Source organism: Alligator mississippiensis, chromosome 1 (assembly GCF_030867095.1).
Source record: "Alligator mississippiensis isolate rAllMis1 chromosome 1, rAllMis1, whole genome shotgun sequence".
Classification (NCBI taxonomy): Eukaryota; Metazoa; Chordata; order Crocodylia; family Alligatoridae; genus Alligator; species Alligator mississippiensis.
The window spans coordinates 460,361,696-460,378,703 of NC_081824.1; the positions used below are offsets into that span (position 1 = coordinate 460,361,696).

The 17,008-nt window shown below is 44.6% G+C and overlaps 1 protein-coding gene across 10 annotated transcripts in view; it reads left to right on the plus strand.

Moving 5' to 3' along the window:
- Positions 1-17,008, plus strand: part of DLG2 (discs large MAGUK scaffold protein 2) — a 1,595,452-nt gene that overhangs the window by 958,800 nt on the left and 619,644 nt on the right. For all 10 annotated transcript variants that reach the window (XM_059722034.1, XM_059721995.1, XM_059721996.1 and 7 more), the window contains one exon: positions 1,351-1,404. In XM_059722034.1, the coding sequence (XP_059578017.1) occupies positions 1,351-1,404 (54 nt within the window). The remainder of the gene's footprint in view (positions 1-1,350; positions 1,405-17,008) is intronic.

Below are 17,008 nucleotides of genomic sequence, written 5' to 3' on the forward strand. Positions count from 1 at the left end.
CAGTCAAAAAGCCTGAGGCTGAATCAATTCAGTCTTTGCATAAACCACACATTAAATTGAAAGAGAAGTGAACAGACATTTATCTTTGATTCAGGGATTGGCAGCCACATACCTCCAGTGGCTAAGGCCAGAAGCTGGGGGGCACTAGAGTACAGCTCCCTGGGTGTGTGTTCACTTCCTCCACACTCACTTCCTGTAATTACTGCCTCTGAAGTCTCTGGGATTTGCAGTCCAGAATTACAGCAGCAGGACTCTGCAGGGTTGCTCATCACTTCTTCTTTCTGATGTCCCTAGGATTTATAGTCCACAGTTGCAGCCAGCAGTAAGTTTGAGTGGAGAAGGGGTGTTTAACTCCCCTCCCTGGCCCCAGACCCCACCTGGGGTTTGCCTGGGGTGGGGGAGCAGCCCCCTACTGCAGACTGGGCTGCATCCCTCGCTGGGCTTGTCCCCCACTACCCTCTTGTCAGCCAGCTCTCACTGCTCCAGCTAGGGAGCAGAGGGGCTGGGCCAGCCCTGCTCTCTGGAGCAGATTGCACAGCTTAGCCCAGCCAGGGCTGCAACAATGGTGGGGGACTGTGATTTAACTTAAACCAGGAAGGGGTCTGGGACAGAAGCTTCATAAACCGGTTTGACCTAAATCAGTTAAGTCTGATACTACAGTCAATCATGTTTATCTTAAATCAGTTTAAGCCATTTTGAAACTGGTTTATGTGCACACAGCTTCTGTTCTTTTAAAGCTTTAAACCAGTTTCTGATCACTTAAACTGGTTTGTGTAACTTTTGTCCCCAGCTTTTGAGTCAAAAACTTAACTTTCATATAGCTTAACTGGGCAGCAACATGCTTAGAGGTGTGTGAGGGTGGTGGGAAGGGGGACGACATGTTTTAATTAGAGCAGTTCCTGAAAAGCCACTTTAATGAAAATGACTCACTGTCAGATGTATTAAGCCCCCCACATTTCAAAATGGCTGTGGGGGTGCTTTAAATAAAGCTCATTTGATGAGGCTTAGTTAAAGCTCCTCCATGGCCATCTTCAAATGCAGGGGCTTAATACACATGATGCTAGGGCTGTGCTAGAGTGTTCTAATTAGGACACGTCGGAGCATGTGTATAGGCAGCCCAAATGTTTACTTCATGTGTGCGGAAGGTCTCATACAAAACTCAGTGAACCTAATGGAAATCCTTTAGTGGTCTGTGAGTTGGAGTCTTAAGACCAAAATTACCATTGAATCCAAAGGTGTCTAGGACAAGTACAGGGTGAAATCAATGGAAAATGAGGGGGCCAGCTCTGAATATACTAGTATTTCAGTATTTGAATTTCACACATTTTATTTCCTTTTTTTTTCTTTCAGGCTAGTCCTGCCCCTATAATTGTCAACACAGATACCTTGGACACAATCCCTTATGTAAGTGTGAAATTTCATGTTCTCTTTCTGGAAATAACTGTAATTTTTAGCATGATTTACCGTCATTATTACCCTAGTAGAATTCTCTTTGTTGTATTATTACATGTATCATGCACCAAATGCATTTTAGTTCAGTGTATGTTCTTTTTAAAAATACTGAAATTAGTTGCATAAATTATTTGTAGAAATCACAGAAAATAATAGTCAGGTACAATAGAGCAGTCCACAAACACAGGGAAGGCAAGTGGCATTCTAATGGGTGAGGATGGGGGGAGAGATTGAGAGAAAGATAGGTGACAGTGGCAAGCTTAAGGGACCAAATGCAACAACATAAGCAGATGAATTATGTCTTGTTCCCACTAAAGCCCAGATGGGAACAATGTCCTTATGCCCAGGCAGCAGGCAGCTCCCAGCCCCCACTCCCTGATCACGGTAGTGGAGAAGGGGCTGGGGAGATTGTTCCCTGCTGCAGCTCTGTGATCATGGAGCTGGGTGGGGAACAGGCTGGGAGTCTTTCCCCTGCCCAGCTCTGTGATTGTGGCAGGGGCTTGGGACCTGTCCCTCCCCTGCAGCTCTTTCCAAGCCCCTCCTTCCCCCTTTGCCAGCACCCTGTGCCGCCACCGCCTGTGAGCAGCGCTGACCTCGCCCCCCTGCTCTGTCCCCACCGTTATGGTGGTGCTCCACCATGCCGCCGCTGCCGCCTCCTGCCTGTAATGGTCTTGGAGCACTTTGATTGGTTGTTTCCAAGAGCATTGTGGACAGAGACAGATGGACTAAGCCCTTTGTTATATTAAAAGAGTTGAGGTTATTTTTCCCCATGGTTATTGCCATGCACTTGTTGAAACTGAAGTTCATGTGGCTTTTTCTTTTAGCTCACTAATGTAGGTTGGTGAGATCTTTCTGCAGCTCCTCACCATCAATTTGGGGTTTGACTACCTGGCATAATTTGGTATTGTCTGCAAACTTGGAGATTTCACTGTGCACCCCCATTTCCAGGTCATTGATGAAAATGTTGAACAAAATTAGGGCCAGCACAGATACCTGCAGGACCCTACTTTTGACTTCCTTCCATCCTGAAAAGTGACTATTTAGGTGTCCCCTTTGCTTCACATCTTTTAACCAGCTCATTCCACAGAAAAACCTTCCCTCCAGTCCTGGACAATTCAGTTTTTCAAAAAGCCTTTGATGAGTGACCTTATCAAGAGCTTTTTGAAAATCCAACTATATTTTGTCAACTGGATCCCCCTTGTCCATATGTTTGTTAACCCTCTCCTAGAGCTCCAGCAGATTGGTGAGGCAGGATTTCCCGTTACAAAGACCATGCTCACTCTTCTCCAGCAGATCATTTTTGTCCATGTGACTGCTGATTTTATTTTTTATTATAGATTCTTCCACCTTGCCAGGTAAAACCAAGTCAATGCACATTGTGCAACCTATGCAAATATAGAAAAGAGAAAATTTTAGACGTGGCAAAATTGAAGAAGAGAATTGGGTTGTCTCTTGCTAGCATCGTGTTTCTGATCCATTTCATTTCTTTATTTTCCATTCCAGTTTGGAGAAATAAGTGATTATGTAAATCTTGAGTTCAAAGATTGCTGCTCTTGGGCTTTTCTTGTCAGTCAAAAGTATGTTAGCAAAAGTGGTTCTAATTAAGAAGCCTTATGAAAGTGGCATTGTAGTTGCACAGTAATTCCGGTCTATACATTGCACATGCCAGAATTACATTACAGGTACAATTTTGAAAAATGTTACAAATCAGTTATGTCTAGATTTTGAATACATCAGCAGTATATCTCTGTTTGAATGCAAACACTATTAAGATGGAGCAGGCAGCTATCTCAGCAAAGGTATTTTATTTGGCATGTGCTTATCCAAATACAAACATTACAGAATTTTATACACAGGTTAATTAATCAGAAACTCAATTATAGTCTGTCGCACTGTAGAGGTGGTTACTCATCTGAAGTTAGGCAGAAGGGCGGCAGGGTACAACCTTAGACTACCCTATTCTCTCTGAATGGCTACCCATTCTCTCTGCTCGTGGATAGTATCATGCTCAGTCAAATGAAATGGCCTGCAATCAACTGACACAAGAAACTTGCTCAGTGTAAGTGGGTAACTCACCCAGCTTCCTTCTCAAGGCCAGTCAGCCCTGTGTTCTGGGTTTTCCAGCCAATTTATTTTTCATGGGGCAAACTTTTCCCTACAAAAACAAAATAAATAGGTATGCAGAACAACAAATAAACAGAAAAGGCTTGTTGTCTTTTTCAGACCCTGAGGCTAAGTACAGACAGTCAAAAAGTCCAAGGCTGAATCGATTCAGTCTTTGCAGGTTAGTTTAAGCTGCATAGATTGAACTAATAAGTAAGTGAACAGATATTCACTTCTGATTCCAGAAATGCAGCCACATGCTTGTGTCACAACCCAAATGAATCAGTGCCTATGTCACTTGCAAGAGATACCATTCAGACCATCATCTGATCAACTAAGGGTTAAAACAAAATCCTGGCGGAGAGCTGTATATAATTTATGCCCACATCACAAACGAGAAACGAAACTTAAGACTGGTCTGGGTGAAAGGGGATAGCCCTGCCATAAATCCCTGCAATTGGTCAAGGAACAAGCGTAGGTACCTCACACGTAACATACTAGAAACCTAACCCACTACCTTGTAACCTGACAGCAACCTGAGAGCACAAAGAACTGCTGCTTGCCAGATAATTAAAGATTCCATTTAGCAGTTCATCATTGGGTATCTCTGAGAAACACCTCTGTCTATAAATAGTTTAGCAACTTCCGCCCAAGTCGGAGAAACTCTGGGAGACCTCTGCGGAAATCTCTAAGGAGAAACCTAAGATCATCATCAGAGTAAATTGACAGTCTGATCAGCTGTCAATAGCTTCCCGTCAGCGTAATATTGACGTATCAAAGCCCTGCAGGCACGATAGCTCGTTCCCGGTGCCACGTCCGTCATCGTTAGCTGTAACCCAAAACTGTACGCTTGATCGTAATTGTTGTATCGTTAGCTGTAACCTGAGACCATACGCTTGATTATAATCACTATAACCGGAAAACTGCAACGGAACAAAGGCTCAGCCTGCGTCGCACGTCACTATCTGAGCGACGTAAGTAAACAAATTCCTGTAACTAACACGCGTCTGTGCCTGGTTAATTTCACCCATCCATCACTACCCGCCTGTCAGGTGAAAGTTTTACTGCTCCGGTGGGGGGGGTCAGCAAGTGGCTGCCGGCGCTGCTCTGATCTCCGACAGCTTGCAGTAGCCCAGGCCAGAAGCCAGGGGTTACTAGAGTATGGCTCCCTGCCCTGCTCGAGCAGACGGCTTGAATCTGGAAGGGCTCTGGGACAGAAGTTCAATAACTGATGTAGGTTAAATCGGTTTAAGTCTGAAACTACATTCATCCAGGTTTATCTTAAATTCGTTTCAGCCATTTTGAAAACAGTTTATGTGCTCTGAACTTCTGTTGTGTTACAGATTTGAACTGGTTTCCAATGACTTATACTGATTTATGTGTAATTTTTGTCCCTAGTCTGAGAGGGCATCCCAGTCTCTGCGCTTCTCTGGCAGCACCACAGCTTGCCCTCTCTCTCTTTGCACTCTGATTTTGGAGCTTTTAACCCTCTTTGTGGCTCCACCCTCATCAGCTGGCTTTCAGCCAGGCAGTCTATGACTTACAGCCTACACACAGCTGGGGTTTCAGTCCCTGAGGGCTGTATCTCCTTAAGGTATCTTTTTCTGACCAGATGCAAGCAGATGACTGTCATTCCCAAGGGACTCCAGGTTATCAATTCACTCCTTTCAACACACTACGTAGCCTTATTTTGGAAAGTTGTAGTACTTGGTAGATCTACTTTAATTGCAATTCTGTTTTGGTAATATATGAACTTTGCTCAAATGCTTGTGAGTAAAAACTAATAATGTCCAAGTATCATTGTTGGAAAGGCTGCTATTAGTGAACTCTCCAATTATAAACAATACACAGAAATATAAACCCCCAAACCTTAAATGGACAATCATTTAGAGATGTGTGTGTGTCTGTGAATATTAATTATAGTGAGGGTTATATAGCATGCAGGGTCACAACCCACAGGAAGCCACACAGGCCGGGTGATGCAGTGCCAGAAGTTGGATCTGGGCCATGGTTGAGTACCCCTGCTCTAGGTAGTCTGTTCCCCTCTGATAATGAGAAGGCTCTTGTTCATGTCCAAACTAAAATTCTCTTGCTGTAATTTAAGGCCATTACTCCTTGTTATTGCCACAGAGAGTAGTCCATCATCAGCAACTTTATACAAGTATAAGAGTATTGCTTGGGCATACAGCGAAGAAGTCAGGAAGGCCAAACCACAATTGGAGTTGCAGCTAGCAAGGGACATGCATGGTAATAAGAAAGGTTTCTACAAGTATGTCAGGAACAAGAGGAAAAGTGTGGGCCCCTTACTGAATGCAGGAGGCAACCTAGTGACAGAGGATGAAGAAAAAGCTGAATTACTCAATACCTTTTTTTACCTCAGTCCTCACTCACAAGGTCAACTCCCAGACTATTTCACCTGGCAGTACAGCTTGAGGAGGAGGTGAGCAGCCAAGTGGTGAAAGAACAAGTTAGGGACTATTTAGAAAAGTTGGACATCTACAAGGCCATGGGGCCAAACAAGATTCACCCAAGATGCTGAGGGAGTTGATTGATGTGATTGCAGAGCCACTGGCCATCATCTTTGCAACTGCTTGACGATCAGGAGAGGTCCCAGATGATTGGAAAAAGGCAAATATAGTGCCCATCTTGAAAAAAGGGAAAAAGGAGGATTCAGGGAACTACAGACCTGTCAACCTCATCTCAATCTCTGGAAAAATCATGGAGCAGGTCCTCAAAGTATCCATTTGTAAGCACTTGGAGGAGAAGAAGGTGATTAGGAACAGTTAGCATGGATTCAGCAAGGACAAGTCATGCCCGATCAACCTGATTGCCTTTTATGATGAGATGACTGGCTCTATGGATGTGGGAAGAGCAGTGGACATGATATATCTTGACTTGAGTAAGGCTTGTGTTACACCGTCCCATAGCATTCTCACAGGCAAGCTAAGGAAGTACAGGCTGGATGAATGGACTATAAAGTGGATAGAAAACTGCCTGGATCATTGGGATTAGAGAGTAAGACTCAGTGGCTTGGTGTCCATTTGGCAGGTGGTATCAAGTGGAGTGCCCTAGTTTTGGTCCTGGGGCTGGTTTTGTTCAATATCTTCATTAATGACCTGGAAGATGGCATAGAGTGCACCCTCAGCAAGTCTGCAGATGACACCAAGCTGGAGAAAGCACTAGATATGCTAGAGCGTAGAGCTAGGATTCACTGACTTAAACAAATTGGAAGATTGGACCAAAAGAAATCTCATGAGGTTCAATAAGGACAAGTGCAAAGTTCTGCACTTAGATTGCACTATAAACAAGTTCATGGATGACACCAGTCTGGGGGGGTATAGGAGATATACTGGAGAGTAGGGTTAGGATTCAGTGACCTAGACAAATTGGAGGATTGGACTGAAAGAAATCTCCTCAGGTTCAATAAGGACAAGTGTTAAGTCCTGCACTTAGGACAGAGCAATCCCATGCACTGATACAGGCTGGGGGCTGACTGGCTGGGCAGCAGCTCTGGAGAAAAGGACCTGGGGATTACAGTGGACAATAAGCCAAAAATTAGCCAGCAATGTGCCCTTATTGCCAAAAAGGCTATCGGCATACTGGGCTGCATTGGTAGGAGTGTTGCAAGCAGATCAATGGAAGTGATTATTCCCCTCTATTCAGCGCTGGTGAGGTCACATCTGCAGTACAGAAGTTTTGGGCCCCCCACTACAGAAAGGATATAGACAAACTAAAGAGACTCCATGGGAGACAAAGAAAAGAATTAGGGGGCTGGGGCACATGACTTAGGAGGAGGGGCTGAGAAAACTGGGCTTAATTAGTTTAGAGAAGAGAAGACTGAGAGGGGATTGAATAGCAGCCTTCAACTACTTGAAGGGTGGTTCTGAGGAGGATGGATCTGAACTGTTCTCAGTGGTGGTTGATGGCAGAACAAGGAGCAATGGTCTCAAGTCGCAGCAAGGGAAGCTTAGGTTAGATATTAGGAAAAAATTTCTCACTAGGAAGGTAGTAAAGCACTGGAACAGGTTCCCCAGCGAGAGTATGGACTCTCCATCCTTGGAGGTTTTTAAGACCTGGCTAGACAACACCTTTTGCTGGGATGATCTAGTTGGGGATAGTCCTGCTTTGACCAGAGGGTTGGACTAGATGACTTCCTGATTTTCAACCCAAATTTTCTATGATTGTAATCACTCCTTGACTTGCAAGTGACACTCCTATTAATACAGCCTAGTATTCTTTTGGCATTTTTTTTCATAGGTTCAGAGATGCTAGGGTTGGACGGGACCTCAACAGATCATTGAGTCTGACCCCCTGCCTAGGCAGGAAAGAGTGCTGGGGTCAGATAACCCCAGCCAGATGCCTATCCAGCCTTTTCTTAAAGACCCCCCAAGGTAGGAGAGGGGAGAGCACCACCACCCTTGGAAGCCCATTCCAAATTTTGGCCACCCTTACTGTGAAGAAGTTTTTCCTGGTATCTAGCTTAAATCTGCTCTCTGTTAGTTTGTGACCATTGTTCAGCAAGACCACACTGTTGGCTCATATTCAGTCCACTGTAACTCTCCCTCCCCAGTCCTTTTCTACAGTACTGCAGTCAGTGTATCCACTGTTTCCTAGTCCAGTGTTTCCAAACCTTTTTCATCCCATGGTACACTTACACAGCCTCTCCCATCCCGTGGCACACCAGCCAAACATGGAGTGGAGGGGAGGGGGGTGGTGCATGACCGGATGCGGAGTGGGGGAGCGTGGCCAAACACAGAACAGTGGCAGTGTTGGGTGGCACTGGTTGCGCGGGGCAGCAGTGGTGGCACTGAGTGGAGCTATGCCCCGCCGGGAGCCACACCTTCCCAATATCCCATGGCATACCTGATAATGTCTGATGTCACACCAGTGTGCCATGGCACACCACTTTGGAAACTCTGTCCTGGTCTGTATTTGTGCATTTGATTATTCCATCCTAAGTGCAGGCCTTTGCACTTGTCCATAATGAATTGCTTTTGACTAATTTTGGACCATTTCTCCAGTTTATCAGGATCATTGGTGATGCATAGGTGGTGCATGTGGGGGCACGCATACCTCCTGAACGTGGCAGTGCACCCCTTATGAAAAGGCGCTGCCGATGCCTGTGGGCAGTCACTGTTCCACCTCCCCACTGCCAACAGTGCCGGCGGCATCTTTGGGAGCTCCCCACTTACTGCCGCTGCGGTCCCACTGCGACTGTGCTCCCACCGCCGCCACCAGTGCGGCCGTGGCCCCCCCCAGCCACCAGGGGCACGTATCATTCATGATCAGGGTCATTATAAGTCCTAATCCCATCTTCCAGATTGTCTGCAAAGAAGGTGATGAAGGATGGAGCCAAGCACTGGAGAATTGGAAAGGGGGAAGGAGGGCTTAGCACCAGAGTGGGATGTGCGGTGCTAAGTACGAGATTGTATGATTGCACCTAAGCTCCCATTCCTGCTATTACTGCTGCCATGATGGCATGGGCTGGTACTTCTGCCACGGAGTGGACTTTCTGGGAGAGGGAGGTCTGCCATTCTGACACGACTCTAATTCAGTCCCCACTCATCCACTCCTACTTAGGCTACTGGTCTGCAACTCCACCTAGCATGGTGTCATCTTCAACTTTGCTGAATGTGTACTCAAGCCCATCTTCCAAATCGTTAATAAAGATATTAAATGGTGCAGGACCCAGGACAGAATACTGGGGAACCCCACTCAACCTCCTCCCAATTAGATATTGAATCACTGGTGACTATTCTTTGCGCATGAGGATCTGTTATGGTTTGCTTCATTTTACTCTGCTTTCTTAACTTACTAATGAGTGTCATGGGAGAGAATATTAAAAGTCTGGCTAAAGTCAAAGTATATCACTTCTACTGCTCTCCCCTATCCGTGGAGGCTCTTGTCATAGCAGAAAATCAGATTTGTCTGGCATGGCTTCTTGATGAATGCATGCTGGCTATTCCCATTCACCATGTACTCCTGTAGGTGCATAGAAATAGATTAATGACGACATGCTCCAAGATCTTTTCAGGTATGAATGCTAGGCTGGCTAATAGCCAGTGGTTCTGAAACTAATAGCCAATGGCTCTGAAATTACCTGAAACAGAGGCTGTAACCCATGTCTTCCTGTGTCAGGTGAGCGATTTCACCACTAACTTTAGAGTGTCATGCTCATTCTTTCTCCACTGTTCCTTATCCCCCATCTCAATGAAAGTTTAAAAAAGAGGGGCTGTGAGCTATGTCCTAGAATGCCCTAGAACAAGGATGCTCAAGCCTCAGCCCGCAGGCCAGATCCAGATACTGGCACAGTTTCAGCTGGCCTGGGGAGCTCCCCATGGGTCAGTGGGGGACCCTGTGGGCCTTGGCCCTCTTCACTAGATCAGGTGCGCAGAGCGGTACGAGGCCAAATCCAGCACACAGAGCCAGGTGGGGTCAACACAAGCCCGTGGAACCTGATCTCAGTTTGCAGGGGTGGCACATGGCCCCATGGCATGGGCATGGTTTGGAGTAGTACAGGGCTTGATCTGGCCCATGGATCAATCCCTGCCATTGATTTGGCCAAGAGACCAAAACCTTGAGTACCACTGCCCTAGAACATTTATCTGGGACACAGAGGTCTAAATCCAATCAAGCAGTAATGGAAATTGAACCCAGATTTCCCATATTTTAGGAGACTGCTCCAACCACCAAGTTATTGGTTGAAGTGAGGCATCTTATACATAGCATATCTATACTTCATCTTAAATGATGATTTTTTTTTCTGGGGATCAGATGCTACCAGCTCAGATGCTACAGGTGAAAAAGGTGAAGAGATCCCTAATTTATTGAACCTGGTGGCATTTACACATGAGCTAGGTGCTTTTTGCTCAGCTCTATAGAGATTCAAGCAATTCTGGGCATGCCCAGAAGGAGACACCAAGGGAAATTTACTGTTGAAAATTCGGTGCCTGTGGAGTTTAGACCTTTTCAAAGTTTGAGAGCCTCTGAGCAGTAGTTGTAAGGTCCTAGAATTTGTATTTTGACCAGGATAACCCTGGACAAAATGACTGCAGCTCTCCTTAGTAAATGTGTGGGATTCGTGGGTACAAGGATCTTAGGCTGATTATTTCCAATTTTTCTTCTGCCAAAAGCACCTGCAAGAGAATGGTAGGGAGGACATAGGAATTTTCCTTAATGGACCCTTATCGTCTGACCATCTGATCAGTGTCAGGTCAAGCTTTGTTTTCACAGAATGATTCATTAACGCTATTGAGTAATGTTATTGTTTATATAATTAGTTTTCAGTGCACCATAAATGTGTGTGGTACTTTAGCAAAAGACCCTGACAATAGAAGAAGTTAATCTATATTCAGTGTTTTTGTTAAGATCTGTAATGGGCAGGGAGAATTTTATTTTTATTCAAAAATGTTTCCCTTACAATAGCTCTGTTCTTGGTGATGAATTAAGATCTACAAATGCTTTAAGAACTACCAGTACTGTAGTTATGTGACCTTTAGAAAACATGCTGAGATTATTGATCCCTAGAACTAAGCAATATGAACAATAAGGCATTATCTACATGTTTAGAGCTATACTAAAGAGTTTTCTTATGAAGAACTGGAATGCTAATACTTTTAGCATTGTTAAGTACAATTGTACTGCCCATTTGCTGATTCCCTGCTACTTTCAAGAACAGTTTCTAAGGGATGACATTTTGTCGATAAATATTAGTAACTCTACTGGATTTTTCGGGTGGTGCTTTTTGGCATTGGAAAAAGAGAAAGTCTTATTTTCCTCCTGTAAGAATGGGGGTTATCACTGGTCGTGACGGGTACTTTGACATTATTTAGTATTTTTTTTTCATGTGGTTATTATTTGGTGCAGTTTAGATATTTAAATGCATAATATATCTATTATGGAGAGCATTTTCTCCCATGAGTTGGGTGGCTTCTGCTGAGTGGGAGACAAGGTAAGGAGAAAGAGTGCTCTGTTGCTGAAGGCTGTCACAAACACAATGCACGTGCTACTGCATGAACACTCTTCCTGCCTTAATTTTGGTGGAATTTTAGAAAATGTGGTTCCCCTCATTCCTTCAGATGCTCCACTGTTTCTCTTTACCTCCCCTCCAAATTCACATCTGCAAACCCACCTTATGTAGGAGGGAAGCTTATTATATATATATGAATGACCATTTTTATTATTTATTATTATTGTCACCCTGCTGAGAAGCAACATTGACATGACCTTAAGGGCTTGACCTGTAGACCATTAAGATCAATGTGAAAACTCCCAATGACTCTTCTGAGCTTGAATCCGGCTCCGAGGGCACAAGAACATGTTTTATTTATCAGAAGTATTTCCCTAGGTAATTGGAGCAAATAAGATGACCGAAAGCAGGCAACATTTTACTTTTCCTAACGGCAATTAATATTTTGCAGGCAAATCTCCAAGAGACATGATAATTTCCATTTCTTTCCGGAGCACATTTCCCCTTAAACAACTGCATTTCTTTTTATGGTCTCCTTACTGTTGTTGTAAAAAAATGTTGCAAATGATGCTTTGTCTCTTGAATTGTTTATGACAATGTATTCTCAGGTGGTGGTGACATACACATGCCTGATGACAAAGAAGCTTTTCTCGTAGCAATTGCTGTGGAATATGAAAGGGATTTTGAGCAACTCCATAAAATGTGATTAAATCCTAGTGATGTTGGGAAGATGGGAGGAGATGTGACAGTGCCATAAGCAGATTGCAGAAGCCTTAAGATATTCATTCTTTTTAACGCTAAACATTTTTCAGATGCATACGCTGTGTTCTTTTTTCAGTTAAAATGGTAGTTGATAAGGGTAGAGTTTTCTTTCTTTATTATTAGAGCTCAAATCTTCCAGACAGGCTAACCAACTCATTAACTCACTAATTATCTCACTTATCATCTCTCTGTCTGTATCTATATCTTTGTCTCAGATTTCCTACTAGATTGAGAGTTCTTTGTATGATGCTTGTGCAGTGCCCAGCACACTGGGGATCAAATCTGTGACTAGGGCTCTTCGGCACTAGTATTACAAAAAAGATGGAGTAATAATAGTCATTTTGTTGGCTTTTATATCAGCCCAACAAATCTGTAATTCTGGCAGTGGAATAGAACCACTAGATAACTGATATTTTCAGAACTAGAGCACCTTTCTTGAAAATATACAGCCTTCCGAAGGCAGTTCTGCTGCAGAGGATTAGTCAACTGTATAAGGGATCATTTCTGTGCTGATATTGGTAAAAAATCAGTTAAAAAAAAAGAATCCATGGAAAGGGTGAGAGAGTGCGTTTTCCCTATCTGCAGCTCCCTTTCAGTTCCCTGTTGGCAGGGGCTATGTGCAATCTCACCTATTATATTGGATATTGGATTGTATTGGATATTGGAAAATTTTACAAATGTATTTTATTTTTTCTTTGGACCTTTATGTTTTCTTCATGTTTAGTACTATATTGATTAATGTACTTTTATTTGAAGAGTAACAGAGGGTTTGTCTACATGAGACATTTAAATGCTCAGTAGCATAGTATACTGTGCAGTAAGTGTGCATGTCTACATGTGCATGTGCTTACTGTGCAGTAAAAACCCTTAGCCCTGCATAAATTTGCTACTTTCAAATGCAGGTAACGATGCACAGTAACGAACATGTAGATATAACCCAGGAGCAAGTTTGCTTCTGGACTTTGCTGCCACTAGGGGGCTGGCCTCAGGCTAGCCCCAGGGCTCTGCACTAGGAGCGTCTGCTGCCCCAGGGCTGGGCTGCCTTTATGGCAGCCTCTGCTTCAGGCTTTAAAATCCTGAAGGCATTTTGAGTCCTGGGGCACACCAGAAGGGAGCCTGAGGGCACTCCAGGCTCTGTGTCCTCCTGGGCAGGCTGGAGCCTATCTCTGCCAGCCTGTCTGTACTCCAGCGCTGCTGCCTGGCACCACACTGCCATGCATGCGGCTGCCAGGACAGCTCCAATCAGGCCAGCAAGGTGCTGCAGGCTTCTGCAGCCTTTGGCCAGGCCTGTCAGCCCACAGGCCCAGCTGCAGGCAGCATCCAGCCAGCAGGGCCAGTGCCACCTGCCTGCAGCCCACCTCCAGCAGCCTGCCTTGCACCTGAAGGTGCTGTGGGGCTTCTCCCCTGCCAGACAGCTGCCAGTCTCATGCTGTGTCCCTGTGCTGGACACTGCAGGCAGCTGCCCAGGCCCAGCAGCACCGTGACAGCTGTACAGGGGCCCAGAGAGCCCCTATTAGGCTGGATGTGGAGGTTGGGTAAGACTGGTCGGCACAGCAATGCTGCATAAAGGTCAAGGCCTTGTGGGCACAGTGGGCTAGCGTGACCGACCACAATTTTTGGTCCAGCAGTGCCTGTAAATCCATGCCCTTTATATGACAACTGGATGCCATCGTTGCGCCTTAGGACCCAGGCTACAGCTGTTCTGTCTACAGCAGCATGGGTGGCCTGCCTGAGCCCCTACCCCAGACTGGCACCTCTGGTGATATGGTACAAGAGAGGGCCCTTCAGGCATCGAGCACCCCGTCCCACTGAATTTCTGAGCTGCAGTCTCCACCAGCAGCTCGGGGAGCCCTGGCAAGTGCCTGCCTAACCAGCTCCACAGCCCCATGGCCAGCCACAAGGTCCAGCTGGCCATTTCCCTGGGCAGGGGGGAAGGGGACCTAGCCAGGCACCTGCACAGCATGTCCTATCAGAGAACAATGTCCAGAGCTTCATGCCATCACCAACAGCCAGGACAGAGTGGAGCTCCTGGCCACACCAGCCGCAGGCACATGGTAAGGTCCGCACTAAAGGGAGGGCCCTCCCTGCCCTTGCCCCTGCCTCTGTCCCCATCGCTGCCCAGCCCACCCACAGCTGGGCACCCCTCAGTCCATGCAAATAGGTTGGGCACCCCTCAGTTCATGCAAACAGGTCTTCATGCACCACCTGTAACATGCACAATAGGAGTACGTTTGGGAAACAGCACCAGTGCTTGGGAGGCTGGCCCTGGAGTGCCTTCCTCAAGAGGCTCCCTGTGGGCACGGCAGGGGTGTGGGAAGCTCCTTCTCCCAATCATCCAGGAGCCCCACAACCCCCAAGCCCGGGCGCCGTGGGCTGGGAGGCAGCACAGGACAGTGGTTGGCCTGCAGGAGGAGAGGTGTGGGGGAGCGGGGTCCAGAGCTGTAGCAGCAGGTGCTGCTTTGAGCCCAGCCTGTCCCACCCTAGGAAGGGAGAGAGGGAGACAGGCACCCAGCAGCCCACCAGCCACAGGGGAGCAAATGGGGACAGGGTCTTGGTCTGCAGCTACCTGGGCTCAGCCCTTCTCATCTGACTTACCATGGTCCCTAGGCACCCATGCATGCCTGACCCCCTATCTGAGGCTGGGCGGCACGTGGCCCCTGACCCATTGTAGGGCTGCAGGAAGTTTGGGGTTGAGAGCAGCAAATCTTCTCCCTTGTCCCTGCATATGTAGACACTGGCCCAAGAACACTTATTCCAGTGTAGTTTACACCCGAGTAAACTGAGCCTGGATCAAATGCATGTGTAGACTCACTCAGAGTGATCTAGACTTTGTGCTAGGTTCCTTTCTGACAACAATATTGTGAAAATCATAGTAAAATACTTAAATAGTTTATATTAAAAGTTATGATAGGCAAGGCCTTTTTGGGTGATATCTTTTCTTGAACAATGGCTCTATTACAAAGTCTCAGATATCAGTTGTTATGTATATATATAGAAAATACCTGAGCTCTAAAATTGAGTCACGTCTTCTCTTCTATATATTGTTGTATGACAGTAGTGTCCAGATGCTTCAACTAATAGCAAAACCCCATTGTATTAGGTTAGGTCAGTGGTTCTCAAGCTCTTTCGACTCAGGATACCACTCAGCAGACCAAGGCACTCCTTACTAGCTCTTAGTTTTCACTCATTTTTTGAGTACAGAAAAATAATAGAGCATTTCTTTTGTTGCAGAGAACTCAGAAAGACCACAACAGTGCAGAATGTTTTGAACACTATGAATTCCTGTAGGAAATCTCTGGTTTTATCTTGTGAATCATGTCTGTGCACCTAAGAGTACTAGTATTGCATGGCACCCTGTAGCACCCTTGAAAAGATCGCAAGACTCCCTGGTTAAAAATCATGGGGTTAGGTTCTTCACATTTAATCATGAAACTTCCTACAAAAAAGGATAGTTAGGACTGTTACATTAAGAAGAATAAATAATTTTATTTGGTTGGCTTAATACTCTGGGTTGTTCTTATTTATGCATACTTATTGAAGCAGCTTATGCCTTTTTTTTCCCCAAAGAGAGAGGTCCAGTAAGGATTTAAACCACTTCCAGTTTACATGTTTTTCCCCACAAAGGACTGTATGAGAAGGTAATCTAACCTTGATATCACTATGAGGGGGAAGCAATTATCTTTTCAAACGTCTTCATACATGGCAGAGCTAGTTTCCTCTCATTTTCCCTTTAACACACAATTTGCATTCTACTCAACATCTCGGCATTGCCAAAAACAAAATATTCTTGATTTAAATTTATTATTATTTTTACTTAGTATATAGGCAGAAGGAACCAGGACTTTAAATAAACTGGGAACAAATGTCTGTAATGCAGAATGTTGTTTTACCCAGTGGTATTTTATTGGAATTTGGGAGCATGAAAGAAAAATTATCTGACATTAGGAATGTGGGATACAAATGTGCTGTGTGAATTGGGAGAAAGAACTAATGGAAGAGGGGGAAGGGCCATTATAGTAAAATATTTTTTTAAAAACAACTAATTGACACTGGATATTTAAGACACATGGGGAGGAAAACTTGGGGAGGAGTTATTTGTTTATTTTATTCTATCCTTGAGACGTACAAAAGGAAGAATATTAGATCTTTCTAGTCTGTGTTGTAAATACCCTTTTAGAGCATAAATTGTTTGTTCTTTAGCTTTAATCTTTCAAAATCACTTCTTATTCTCAAGCACTTTCATATGGCAGTTTTAGAAGAGAATATAAAATAAAACAGATGGAGAAATGAGTTAATTAGATTTAATTTGAAAATATTTCCCTATTAATTCAGTAATTACTGTGCTTTCAGCTAATACATTTAGAAGCCAAAAGTCAAGAATGTCCATTTAGCCCTGTCTGCTTATTTCAAGTTAAACAAAGGCACTGCTCAGGTAATTATTAGCATGTTGCAATACTTTTCTGATGCCTTCTGTTTGAAAATCAGCTTCCTTACTAGTAACTTAGCATAAAGTTTAAAACATGTTACCAGTATTAGTGAATTAACATTGTGTAGTGCATTATTTTTCTTATTTTAGAAATGTGGAAAATGAGAGGATATATGGCTAATGAGCCTGAAGACAGTAATGAATCAGGATACAGGGATTTGCATATTGTACCATTACTGAAACCATTTTAGAGTTAGCCAAGTAGAAGTGCATCGGTGTACTCTATGAATACTAAA